The sequence below is a fragment of the Sycon ciliatum genome, chromosome 10 (assembly GCF_964019385.1).
Source record: "Sycon ciliatum chromosome 10, ocSycCili1.1, whole genome shotgun sequence".
Taxonomy (NCBI): domain Eukaryota; kingdom Metazoa; phylum Porifera; class Calcarea; order Leucosolenida; family Sycettidae; genus Sycon; species Sycon ciliatum.
Window position 1 is genome coordinate 3,537,665 of NC_088652.1, and position 14,280 is coordinate 3,551,944.

Consider the following 14,280-nt stretch of genomic DNA (forward strand, 5'->3'; position numbering starts at 1 on the left):
GGGGGGGGGGGGTAAAGTTGAAAAGCGACGAGAGCAAACACGGCACCCTTCGCTATGCTCGTTTATCATGCTTATATTTGCTGAGCCAGCTAGTCGAGCTGGCGCTATTAAAGTCACGTGTCACAGTTGGACGCATGCGGCAGGCCTGGCGCGCTGCCTGCGCCAGCCTTTGTGCCCTGTCGCGTGTGATGACGGACGTACGAGGTACGACACACACACACACAGACATTATGAAATAGAGCGCTGTGCACCCTGGCTAGCACCAGATGCTACTAAGGTAACGTATTTTGCATAGCTATGGGAATAAAAGAAATTCAATATTGACGATACTAACGACAGGAGTCAGTGATCAGAACACATCTAACGCTACGTCCTAAAGTCTACTAGGAACTTTCCGAAGAAGTGGGTAGGAAGAAGTGGATGGGAAGAAGTGGGTAGGAAGAAGTGGGTAGGAAGAAGTGGATAGGAAGAACAGGAAAACAGCACTTTGCGGCAAGAGGACAAGAAAAATACCAAAAAGGCCTATAATTATGGTGAAATATAATCATTTCATGGTAGGCCATCTAATGTCTCTCTCACATACTTCAAAGAAGTACGCAAATACACACGTGCGGGCGCACGCACATACACACACACACGCACACACATACACACTCTCACCCATGCACACAAGCGCGCGCACATGCACACACACACATACACACATACATTAAAATAGATAGATATGCAGTAACAGTTGTGCAGTCTCTAGTGGGTGTGCTGTCTAAAGAAGCACTGCCGCATACGTGGCAGCCAAAACAAGTAGAGAAGTGTGATGACAATTGTCTCGGTCCCAGTCTTGAATAATAGTAGCAATTCCTTCCTTTGTTGCGTAATAGCCTGGGATCCACCCAATATCTTTCCCACAATCACTCAATTCAATATAGTAAGCAATACTGAGTGGCGGGTCTAGATGATGGGTATGTTGAGAACAGCATTTGTCACAGGAAAAAGGCTGCGCCGATGGCACACGGGATCGCGGTCAAACTGCCGGCAATAGCTCACATACCCCCGCTAGCTGGTGGCATACCCCCGCTAGCTGGTGGCATACCCATGCCTCATAGAGCAGGCAGTTTGGCCGTCGAGACGCTGGCAGCAGCAGGTTGTATGGCCGGGACGCTGGCAGGAGAAGAAACCGCAGGAGCAATCCAGCTCGCTAGGCTCTAGTCGATAGCTGGCAAAGCACCGATTTGAGTGCTAACATCTATGCCCTTCTTCTTGATGATAAAGAAGTGCTTGAGCAGCAAGAAGCACCACAATGGACGCGGGTACTGCTGGCATCTTTTCCTTGCCACAAGAGGTGACATGATGGAAACCTTCAATGTCCTGCAAGTGCACATACACAAGAACACACACACGTGAACACACGCACAAAACACATATACGCACACACGTGAACACACGCACAAACAGTTACACAGATAAGCACACACGCACATACGCAATACAATGCAATATGCCCATACGGAGATGATAGCAGGTCCCGAAAGGACCAACAGTGTTCAAGTCACGAGCAAAAGAGGGCGTGGCGAGTCAAGTCCTGGCGACGGCGATAGCGCTTCCCACAGTGCAAACGTAGCACACATACGCATGCACGCACGCACACACACACACACACCACACACACACACACACACACACACACACACACACACACACGTTTGTCAGAGGTGACACAGGCTGTGTTAATTTCACTATTCTTATCGTAACTTTGCGTTGTACTTTCATTTTCTTGTTTCCCTGCTTCCGTAGCACATGTCCTCGGGATGCACCAGTGCCAACAACATCATCGTGGTCGATTAACAAAAAGAAAAAGAAAAAGCACATTACTATCGCTGTTGTCCAGGTGGTCAGGGACCAGGTACAGTCCACCACTTGTGAATATCCAGAACTCTACATCACATACATGTTTTTCGATTTTGACAGCATGTTACAAGGCGAGGACGCGTAGTGCTCCTGACTACAACCATAAACCGGTTGGCGGAGTCCCGGTCTTGCGACCATTTGAACCGTATTGGGAAAACCCAGGTTCGGACCCTCGTTACTCTACGGGTTGGTAGGATTTTTATAATATCCGTTTTTTGTGTTGTAGAAGTCGTCGTGTTGCCGCCGTAGTATTGTTCACGTTGCTGCCGCTGCAGGGATCACGTCTTATGGTTGTAGTCAGGAGCACTACGCGTCCTCGCCTTGTAACATGCTGTCAAAATCGAAAAACATGTTAAACTACCAAGCAAGGCTTCTGTATTATCACATACATGTACGTCTTAATGTGGAAGTGCCAGAGATCTGGCATCACTATTTCCACAAAAGATGGAAAGGAGTAGTAATAATTATGGCAAAAGAGTAGTAATATGGCAAAAAAGTAGTAATATGGCAAGAGAGTAGTAATATGGCAAAAAAGTAGTAATATGGCAAAAAAGTAGTAATATGGCAAAAAAGTAGTAATATGACAAGAGAGTAGTAATATGACAAGAGATTAGTAATATGGCAAGAGAGTAGTAATATGGCAAGAGAGTAGTAATATGGCAAGAGAGTAGTAATATGACAAGAGAGTAGTAATATGACAAGAGAGTAGTAATATGACAAGAGAGAAGTAATTATTTTCACTAAAATACACCTACAGGGTGCCCGGCAGACCGAGGTGTCCATAACCTCGAGGTCCGGATAGCAGAGATGTGTGTGTGTGTGTGTGTGTGTGTGTGTGTGTGTGTGTGGTGTGTGTGTGTGTGTGTGTGTGTGTGTGTGTGTGTGTGTGTGTGTGTGTGTGTGTGTGTGTGTGCTAGCATTATTCATAATTTTACTCACCGATCAGGACCGCACTGTTTCTCCTGACAGAAGTGACTTAGAACACGAACAATCTCATCTTCGCTCTGCAGAGTGTCGCACATCCGAGCAGCACGCAGGATCACATCCGAATGCCCAGCACCGACATACTGGCAGCACAGCTTCCATAACTCGGCCAGACACACAGCCGGCTCGATAGTGCCGAACGACGATGATGCCACGGCAAGTGTATCTCTTCTTTCAGCCAGCATACACAAACACTTGTCCGCACGGTCAACAAGGAACTTCTTCACCTCCTGAAAAATAAAACAAGAAAATGGATGAACAGAAGAATTTTGAATATACACGACGAATGGGACACAATATTTAGCTGGTTTTCAAAACGAATAGAACACACAATTTAGGTTTTCAAGTTCCAGAACGAACGGAACACACGATTTAGCAGGCTTTCGTGAAGTAACGTAATTCCGGAACAATCTATCAAATTCAAGCAGGTTGATGGAAAGCAATAAACACCACAGACTTACAGTCTTGCCGGCACTGAATCAAATACAGAATTACAGATGATCAAATGGACCGTATGCGTGTTAAAACAAAATGGCGTCACGATTTATTGAAAGTGGTATAGTTGGTGGTACGAGTGTTCAAACCCATTTGACCTTCATACTGTTCGTCTTCTTTTTGACATGCTCTCTTTTCATCGTCCTTAGCTTTTGTTTGTTGAGAGCTGTTTTGGCTTTCTCCTATACCTCTGGGGGATGCCAAGTGATGGTTTTGAGAGGCTGGTGATGGCTGTGAGCGATAGTTTGCCGATCGGCGTCGTCCTCGCTATAGCGATGAAAATACTAGTTACTGCGCACCTGGCAGATATCACAACACGTCGGAGCGTCCAGGAGCAAAGGAATCTTGGGTTTTCACTGGAATCTAGTTCCTCCAGCATCGTGTAGCCCACCGTCGGTGAATGGCGGTCCAGAAAGGTCGAACCTGGTCTTCTGCAGCATCTCGCAGTCCTGCGAGGCACACTGAATACGCCTGTCATGTATTCTACAAATAAAAATCACGAAGTAGTGGACTTTACAGTGATGAGTCTATCCTGTATGCTACAAAAGACGCAGGAAATGTGACTGGTGTCCGTACATTGGACGCCAATATCATCCCAGTCTTCTCCTCATCGATCTGTTTGACATTGACATACCGGTATGCAGTGGGTCGACATTGGCCTGGTTTGGCAGCTATCTGCCTGGGTGGATGTAGCAGGTTTGCATTGGCGCGTCGTCCAGTCCGACATTTTCTTGTAACTGTGGAGTACCGGCAGGGTTTGAGAGGTTGCTCGTGCAGTGAACACATCTCTACTGCCTGTCTCGTCCTGGAAGTGCCGTCTCGCCGCTTCCTTGCTCTACAGTCACGCCGTTATTTCGCTTTGTTTCGTGGTGCAGCTCAAAACCTGCCCAAACAAGTGTGAGCTCGCAACATGGTATGGACAAATTGCACCACTCATGCTGGTTAACTCAAACCGGGATAGTCGAGAAAGCGAGTTCACTCCCTGGGCCATGGCAAGATCTGTTCAGCGCGGGCTATTCCAACCTCCAAGTGCATAGTCACCGATCGATCCATGCGATGGTGGTTGACCTACAAAGAGCCAAGGTCTACGAGTACTACTATTGGATGCTGTCTACATGCAGTCAACAAAATCAAAGTACCTCAGCATGCCCCAGAATAGGGCATGTGCATCTATAGCATGACACAACAGGGATTCTGGCGGCACCTGTCAAACAAGCAGTAGCGACTAGTGCCAGCTACCTATTGGAGGCTAGCCGCTTCAGTCTGTCACTGGAGATAATTATTATGTTCACTGTTTAGACTGAGCACAATCAATGATGCCCAATCAATCTGCCCAATGTGTGTTCTGTTCCACCTAATTATAACGTCCCATCGCATCAACCCTACTACACGCACATGTCGTCACTCTAGCATGACTTGTGTTATTATTGTTTATTTTGATTCGCACGATAAATAGAGCACAATAAACGTTAACTTGACCGAAGGTTAAAGGCGACTGCAGATAGAGGAACACATTAATATACAACATAGCAATAGCATGCACAGAACCGAACAATTTCATGTTCACACATGCAAGCACAGACCTGAACATTAGTACCAAAAGCCGATACAGACAATATCCCCATACACACAGACGCACACACACACACACAATGTCTCATGTATGCGCCCGTGGCGAGAAAAGCACGCAAATCTACAAATGCACTGGATGTGAACCCACAGATTTTCTCTGATAGCAACGATAGCGGATCTGATTCTGATTGAAACACACACACAATACAATCATTGAATGCCCATCCGCAGATGATGGCAGGTCCTGAAAGAACAGGCAGTGTTCCAGTGATGGGGAGCAGAACTTCGAGTGGCGAGTGAGGTATACACACACACGTGCGTGCGCGGGCACACACTAAAGTATTCAGAAATAGAATCGACATCGTAGTATTCATTGGTTGGGGAATGGAAAGGAAAATAAAACATTGCTGTAGGTTATTGTTGGAAGGACACTGGGAGCACAACAGAAAGGTAAGCAACTTGCTTTGAAGCAAAGAAAGTTATTATTCCACGGATCTCAGAAGGAAGGAACGTTCCAGAATGCTGCACTGGCAACAGGCGGCCTGCATGTGCGCGGCCCCTGCAGTCGGTCCAGCTGCCGGCCTTGCAGTGCTGAAAAGAATGTGCAGTACAGCATGTCACATAGTATCGCAGCCTGGACAAATAGGCGCTGGGAAGTCCTAGTTATGTGCTCACCTACACCACGATGCACCAATCTTCTGAGCTACTTTGGCAACAACTTTGTCCACTTGAGACTCCCATGGGCTGAGCCAGTTGTTGAGGGCTGCACCAAGGTGGACGGCAATGACCGCTGATGGCAAGGCAATCCATGACACACAGTCACTAGGGCATCGTCAACATGGCGCTGAGGCTGGATCGATAAAATCAACCTTTAGGCTGCCGCGGGGTTGACAACGAGGCCGCTGTCTCGAAGCTAGTCAGTCAGCCTGGTCACCGCCATTGACGAACCAGTCGCCACCGCCAGCAGTGGCGGTAGGTTGTGACAAGTGTGGTGCAATATTGTCAGCAAATTCAGTACTCGGGATAAGATGAGTGACAAAGGGAACGTTGTGTTTGATAATATTGAAGTGAACAGGGATGATCACAAACCCTGCGCGTACACCACCGCGAGTTACAAGAACATTCCGGACTGGACGACGAGCAAACACCAACCTGCTACATCCAACCAGGCAGATACTATTACGATAGCTGCCAAACCAGGTCAATGCCGACCTACTGCATAATGTCAATGTCAAACAGATCCTGTAGGAGAAGACTGGGGTGTTGGCGTCCAGTCACTGAGTGTACAGACACCAGTCACATTTCCTGCGTCTTTTGTAGCATACAGGATAGACTCATCACTGTAAAGTCCACTACTTCGTGATTTTTATTTGTAGAATACATGACAGGCGTATTCAGTGTGCCTCGCAGGACTGCGAGATGCTGCAGAAGACCAGGTTCGACCTTTCTGGACCGCCATTCACCGACGGTGGGCTACACGATGCTGGAGGAACTAGATTCCAGTGAAAACCCAAGATTCCTTTGCTCCTGGACGCTCCGACGTGTTGTGATATCTGCCAGGTGCGCAGTAACTAGTATTTTCATCGCTATAGCGAGGACGACGCCGATCGGCAAACTATCGCTCACAGCCATCACCAGCCTCTCAAAACCATCACTTGGCATCCCCCAGAGGTATAGGAGAAAGCCAAACAGCTCTCAACAAACAAAAGCTAAGGACGATGGAAAGAGAGCATGTCAAAAAGAAGACGAACAGTATGAAGTTCAAATGGTTTTGAACACTCGTACCACCAACTATACCACTTTCAATAAATCGTGATGCCATTTTGTTTTAACATGAATATCGCGGATTGTGGTGACAACTAGCAACGCACCCAATGAACGGCGGTCATTCAAAATAAAATGATTTCCTTAAACATTGCACGACATTGACCGACGGTAGTTAGTTGTAGAACGTCAGTATTTATTAAAACTGGAGTATATCCTGACGAAAGTGTCTGCTCCGAACGTCGGAGCTCGCGCTTCCTGCCGACTGACTTGAGGGGTGAATTCCCCGAAACACTGTGTATTGAGCAGGGAGTTGTGCTTTCTTGCAGGTTTGCCAAGTGAAAGGTTTGACGTGCTTCTCGTGTGCTCCACGCGCAGTCGTGAGTCAGTCAAGTGCCAAGTCTGTCGGCAGGAAGCGCGAGCTCCAGCATTCGGAGCAGACACTTTCTTCATTAATCACCGGCAATGTCGCAACATCATTCGCACTGGAGTATATCCTATTGTAAGAAAGAAAAGAAAATGGACCAGGGAAATACAAGTTACGCTAACATCACCAGTTACCGAACAATCAGCTCATGCGCTAACATCGGACGACACTGACAGACGGTAATGAGCTGATGAGCTGAACTGATTGTTTAGTAACTGGTGGTGTTCGTGCACATTATAGCGTAACTTGTAGTTCCTTGGTCCTTTTTTTCTTTTTCATAAATATACTCTTGGCTCTCCATCCGAGTCCTTTATATCCGATTAGGGAACAATTATTACAGCTTCTTTAAACCGAATCCATAGGAGCTAGCCAGCAGAGATCCTACAACATTGCCTTTGCATGCCCCAAGTCCAAGAATAAATCTGCATCACTTCGAATAGGTCGAAGAGGGAGAATGTCAAAGCGTGAAATTTTCGCGGCGTTTTTAGTTCGCGTTTTCAGAATCCGGACAGGTTTGCAAGGTTTTAATTTTGCGATTGCAGAATGGCATTCTTGCTAAACCTTTCATGGATCTCCTTTTCGCGCTGTCTAAATTTCGCGATTTCCACGCGGTCGCGAATTTCGCAGAAATTAGACTATCGCAATAATTTCAAGGTTTACAGTACTGGGATTCATATCATTGTACTCAGCATCCAGAAGACTACAGCTATCGGAGTTTGTATTTTCACCCTGAAGTACCGTAGACTTCCTCTTTGAAAGACTTGTCAGATACGGACGCAAATTGGGACGTAAAAGGGAACCAAACAAACGGCAAATTGAGTCATCTTTCCAGGATCCCTTCAGAATCTCTCTCCAATCTACGGGGAGACACGTGAGCAGTTTACGGCCGTGAGCAAGCGCCAGTACAGGTGCAAATGTGTGTGTGTGTGTTCATGTGTGGGCATTCCCGCTTCTGCCCCGTTTGACACCGCTACCAGCCTGATCGTGGATGGGTGTTCAAGGTTCAGGGTGAGCGTGCACATATAGAATACGTGTGTTTGTGTGTCTGGGCCATCAACGGCCTACGTCCTGTGCGTCCCTAGCTTGTAGATTGTTTCATTCGTCTTCGGAAATGAGAATACGTTTCTACCGATATGAAAAGACTAACCGGAGGAAGTGACGGGTCTTTGGCCATCTCCGCTTTCTTCTCCCAGAGCGCCACTTGCTTCCTCGCTACAGCATTCTGTTGTCCTTCGAGCTGTGTAAAATCCCATCCGCACGCGCATACCGCACACATCCAAACAGACACAAGCAAAGCCGCCAAGGCACAGAAACAAACACTTTGAAGATACGATTTTTCTTCAAAGAAAATAGAGCGCTTAAAGAATAGGACTTGAGCTTGCACAAGTTAGCAATGGAACGAGACTAAACACACTATTTTTCTTCAGCTGGTGCATAGAAAGTAGAAACTGGCACCCATCTACATGCACGCATGCACACACTCACACATGTACAGTGAAACCTGTCTAAGGCGACCCCTCGAGGGACGAGAAAAAGTGGTCGGCGTGGCCAGGTGGTCTTCTTATCCAGGTTCAGTGGGTCACGTGACCTTATCCACATGTGATACATCATGTTGATCAGTGCATCACACCTATGCTACTCTAGCACGGCCAGTGTGCCTGGGGTCCGCAGACCTGTCAAATGCCGTACATGCACCATGCATGTACATCTACACTTCCTGCACTGGTGTGTAGATCTACCATGCCTGGTGGCTGGTGCACCATGCAATGTGTACATTTACATGACTAGCACTGTGCAACGCGGTCGCGGGTGGGTGGTCGTCGGACGCGTTGAGCGAGTGGTCGCCTTATCCGAGGTGTTTTGAATTTGAATGCGTCCGTGACAAGGGAAAGTGGTCGCCATGGTCGAGTGGTCGCCATATCCGAGTGGTCGCCATTACAGGTTTTATTGTACGCACAGAAAAGAAGTTGGAATTCCTATCTCAGCAAAGGCTGTGTGCAAGAAATCACTGAAGAGTTTTAGTTACTTGATGAAGTTGTTTGTTCTTGCGTGGAACACACGCTTCCTGCCGTGCTTCACACTTGACTGACTCACAACTGCCAAATCCGGAGCACACGAGGAGCACGTTACACTTTCCCTGATGTGCAGCTCCTCGTGTGCTCCGGACTGCAGTCGTGAGTCCGTCAAGTGTCCTGTTCGGCAGGAAGCGGGCATTCCAACGGGACAAGCAACTTCATCCGCTGATACCGGCAAAGTTGGAAATTCCAATTTTGTTCAAAGTCGGAGAAAGTGAAATCGGAGGTGAGTGGTGCAATAATCTAAGTTGGCCTGTAGCAATGTCCTTGCAGTTACCATGGTTACGTGGCAGACAACGATGGAAGTGACGAAACTGGGCGCGTTGCATCTCCCAGCAGTTTTCCGCTTTCTCAAGATAATAATCCAAATTGGTGATGTACAAGACAGTATTATAGGGAACAACTGACAAATCTCAAACAATGTTTTCTGAAGCGGCTGCACCACCGTGGAGCTAGCGCACCATAACGGCATAAGACATGTCAAGCAGATTTCTTTTTCGGTTTTGATCAGGGCAATGCGAGTGAGTGAATCAACTCCATGGTCACTAGAATGTTTAGGCGTTGGTCTCATCTCTTACCTGGAAGCTACTACCTTCGAACTAGTCAGGGAGCCGACCTTCAAAAAAGTGGCGCTCCAGGTCGGGCGAGATGGAGTAAAAGATCTCTTCAGCAATGGGTTATGGGTCTATCAGAGAAGGGCTTTCGAGTTCTTGGCCACCGTCAGTTCACTGCATCTGCAATGTCTTGACACCGAGGTGCTGCTGGCCGTGCAATCAATGCCAATGGTCAACTGCCTAGCCCAGAGGCAGATACAGGGGTTGCAGTGCTGGCAAGTGCATTGACATACTTATTACGGGCTTTTACGGTACTCGCCGATGTATGTCCGAATGTGACAACCCGCTCAGCAGCATGCTAGCACTACACATGTGAGCAACAAGTGGACGTACGGTTGGCAGCACAGAGCAGAGGATCGCAAACCGGATGAAGAATGGATACTGTTCTCCATGATGAAGGGATCAAAAACCGTTCAACACAGATATTGCGCTACATCGTCTTGCCTGGATGTATGCGGTGGTGCCGATGCATATCGCGTCCATGACACTGTTTACAATTATCTGCTTTCAGCCTTTGTTCACATAAAAATAATAATGATGCACCGTAGCTGTAGTTTTTTTAAATATAATTATGATTATATTCTACATGTTTATAATACCGCCACATTTACTGATTGCATTTGCGGAAATAATAATTATTATTAATTCCTAATATACTACATTATAGGTCTAATACTAGTACTACTCAATCTACCACACAAAGGACTGAATGAAGTAGTAGAGGGAAATAATCATCCCATGATCTTCTACAATGATTATGTGAATGCTTCCACGTATGCATGTCACTGTGCAGCCTAGCACCCGAAACTTCAACAAAACAATGATTCAAAGAGACGTTATTCAAGATAAGTCATGCATTTCTACGTTCACTGGTATTATAATCAAAGATTCCGTTCAAGGCAGCTGCCATGGTGTGTACCTTACCACACGTTGTCAGTCCGCTCATTGACTAGCATGAAATCGTTTGTAGTGATGATCAATCTACAAAACACTATTGGTAAAAACAATCCAGAGTCACCTCGATGGAGACGGACAGTTCCTACGAGACCTGCCTGTCGACATCAGGGTCAAGTGGCAAGTCATTTACTGATTTAGCCGTTACGCACGACAATCTCAGGAACACCAGTCATGTCCTCCTCCAACGAACCAGCTATGTTACTTCAGAACTCACAAAGACACAAACAGAATGAAAATTCTTCATGGACGGAGTGACTTTGCGGTTTTTGCTTCGTGTTTCTTTGTGTTTCTCTTGAAAATCTAGCAAAATTGCGTCATTCGTATGAAAATGTCTGGCTACGTCGGGGGAAACCCACTGATTTTCCCCCATTTTCAAGCGCTGAACGGCGCAAATACTGTGAAATCACGGCAACGAAATAGTGTTCGACGAGCGAACAAACCTCCTTGCACCGGCATTGGTGCACAGCTTCGGGACGGCCAAGTTCTCAAATCGTCCTCTAGAGACCCTTACCTACCTCTGTGCGAAGTTTCAAGTCCTCCCTCTGGAGTGGCATACCCCGAAAATAAAAAAGCATCCTACAGATTTCGGATCCCCGACTAGAAGCTGATGCAGTGATTTCAGCAATGAAAATGTAGCTGCCGTTCTTGGAGGTCAAAGGTGTGCCGTTGGCGGATCTGCGGAGTTCCCGGCGTCTCTCCTGAAGGCGCAGAAACTATTGCGTGATGCAGTCAAGGATAAGGATAGTGGTGTGCAGATCAGCGGAGGTTTAGGAATAGATAGTGAAATAGGCGGACTCATTAATTTGTCTAACTTACTCTGCTGATGATGGATGAAGTAGGATTGAAAAAGACAGTAGTAACGAACACGATGGCGTTTAGCGGTGCAGGCAGCGGCAAAACTACGATTGCCGGTACTATAATGGTGGAATACCGGAGGGTTAAAGATTTGATGCGGAAGGCCGACAATCGTGGTATTGTCCTTGCGTCGCCACTGTTTGCTGAGCGGAAATACCTGGACTTGCTGCGTGGTCATGCACAGGAACAGAACGGCACCTTCTGCAAAGGTCTCTTTGAGCTACTGGCAAGCCTGGTCACTGAGGATGGTGAGTGTATGGACGAGGACAAGACCAAAAGAGTATATGCACATCCTCTTCTTCTATTTTGGTGTCTTCCATGTACCAAATGTTGCCTTGTTACGGGAGGCCGTAGGGAGGTGTGCGAAGAAACCTTTCCAGAAGTTAGTTCCTAGGTTTGAACCCAATATGTAGAGGGAGAGGCATAAAGAGAGAGAGAGAGAGAGAGAGAGAGAGAGAGAGAGAGAGAGAGAGAGAGAGAGAGAGAGAGAGAGAGAGAGAGAGGATCAGCCAGAGATTGAGTTGGAGTGAATGAAGGAAGGCCTGAATCTGTCATAGGTAGCTCTACTTATCGGCGAACCAGCCTGTAGCATGCACATTTCGATTTGTTAAACAGTAACACTAATACGGATCCAAAACCAGAAGGGTGTGTCCAGAACCGCCTTTCCTCTTCCATGGAACCTCGCCACGCCATGATCAGGCGTCCAATGCCGCAGCTCCAAACTGTGGGGCAGGGTAGATAAGGTAGACGAAATCGTGTGCATGTATGCGTGTGGGAATGTGCATGTGCGTGCGTGCGCGCGAGTGTGTGTGTGTGGGGGGGGGGGGGAGGGGAGTGTGTGTGTGCGTGTGTGTGCGTATGTGTGTGTGTGTGTGTGGGGGGGGGGGGTGTGGGAGTGTGTGTTCCTGCACGTGCATGCTTGCGGGCACGTACGTGTGAACATGTGTGCACTGGAGCGCACGTGCATGTGCTTCAGTACTGGTATACGCACAGGCCCGTCGCACCGACTTAGGAGGTGGGGCGGCCACGGAAGGGGGGTGCGGGGGTCCTCCCCGGGAAAAAATTTCAAAATTGAAGCCAATTTCAAGCATTTCCGGGCATTTGGTGCCATTTCAGTGTACGGTAACTACAATGAAAGTCTTTTTGATTCTGCAACAAACCAAGAAAACGCTACGATCGGGGACAAACATTACCCTCCCCCGGGAAAAAATTCACAAAAATTGAAGCCAATTGCAAGCATTTCCTGGCATTTGGTGCCATTTCAGTGTTAGCAATGAAAGACTTTTTTCTGCAACAAACCACGATCGAGGGGTCGGGGACAAAGATTTGTCACGTTTGCGCTAAGCTGCGATCATCGCGCTTTGTTGTAAAATGCTCCAAAAAAAAAAAAAAAAAAAAACCGCCGAAAGGGTGGGGCGGCCTCAGCTGCCCCGGCTGTGACGGCCTTGACGTATGAACCTGTGAACAGAGATTGAGTGTTACGCTCTCTCGCCTTGACTTGGTTCGGCACTTATTTTCTGGCTAGTGTTGAAGGCGACTGTGTTTGTCATGAGTAGACCACTCTGACCTTGACACTTTCACCTGATTAAAACATACGTTAGGGGAGATGGGGAGACGGAGACAAAGACGAACGAAACAACTACATTATGGAAGAGAGAGAGATTGAGTGAGGGCGGCAAGATAAAGGGCCTGGGTAGCTATGGCAGATATGGCCGCGCAAGTAGCTACCCAGGCCAAGGGAACAAAAGGTGACAAAAGGAGACAAAGGGTGAGTACGAGGGTGCATGCAGGCCAGCTTGGAAAAGGTTGTAGAACGTACGGGAGGAGGTACCTAACAGCACACTTGAGTTCATTGCCATAGGATCGGCCGCTCACTCGAGCTACGTTTATGACACCTAGTGAGGCCGAACTAGGTAGTTTTCCGGAGATTGGGTATGAACCTTTGTGTATATTTTGTGTGTTGTATGCCTTGTTAATATGTGGGTACAAGAATCAGCTACGTTTCAATTTCGCCTGACGCAAGAGGATATCTCGGAAGCTGTGAAGGTGCTCACTATGTACAAAACTGAACTGTCGGTGGTGGATTCCGTTTGTAACTTCTTGGACATCGCATTGAATCGCCCATCACCCATAGATGATGACGAGCAGGGTATGTGCGTGTGTGTGTTCATGTGTGTATGTGTGTGTTCCTGTGCATGTGTGTGTGTGTGTGTGTGTGCATGTGTGTGTGTATGTGTGTGCGTGTGTGTGGGTGCGTGTGTTCGTGTGTGGGTGTGTTTGTGCGTGCGTGCGTGAGAGAGTGAATTAATGTGTCTGTGCGCAAGATTATAAGCTCCTTATGTACTTGGAAGGACTTGATAAAGCCTCTCATCACGTAAGGTATTTGCAGGTTCGCCCGGTTTCTCTGCAAATTGTTATAGTCATTGTGAAACTGGAAGGCCTAACACGAGGCCAAGATAACCCCAAACCTGCAATTTTCACCCTGAGCACCCTTTTCACATGCTCTGCACCATTTAGATAAAAGTTTGTGATTGTGGAGCATGTTCCTAGTATAGTTAAAGAATGATCCGAGTACTCCAGTTTCAAAAATTGTCGGTGCTGAATATGTTCAGTATGAGGGGAAAAGGCCAGG

At 47.3% G+C, this 14,280-nt stretch overlaps 2 protein-coding genes across 2 annotated transcripts in view; one reads left to right on the forward strand and one right to left on the reverse strand.

Moving 5' to 3' along the window:
- Positions 1–14,280, forward strand: part of LOC135826250 (uncharacterized) — an 85,006-nt gene that overhangs the window by 19,155 nt on the left and 51,571 nt on the right. The gene's annotated exons all lie outside the window — the stretch shown is intronic.
- On the reverse strand, positions 237–10,106 carry LOC135826256 (uncharacterized). Its single transcript, XM_065338886.1, has 4 exons — positions 9,801–10,106; positions 8,295–8,384; positions 2,845–3,119; positions 237–1,365 (listed from the first exon to the last, which is right to left on the reverse strand). Exons 2-4 carry the CDS (start codon positions 8,319–8,321, stop codon positions 1,203–1,205), a joined length of 465 nt encoding a protein of 154 aa, XP_065194958.1. The 5' UTR covers positions 8,322–8,384; positions 9,801–10,106; the 3' UTR covers positions 237–1,202.

Excerpts from the sequence above, each read along its gene's own strand:
- LOC135826256 (XM_065338886.1), bottom strand. The coding sequence starts at position 8,321 with ATGGCCAAAGACCCGTCACTTCCTCCG. Across the intron at positions 3,120-8,294 it reads AAGACCCGTCACTTCCTCCG|GAGGTGAAGAAGTTCCTTGT; the intron begins GTTAGTCTTTTC and ends TTTATTTTTCAG. Across the intron at positions 1,366-2,844 it reads AAACAGTGCGGTCCTGATCG|GACATTGAAGGTTTCCATCA; the intron begins GTGAGTAAAATT and ends GTGCACTTGCAG.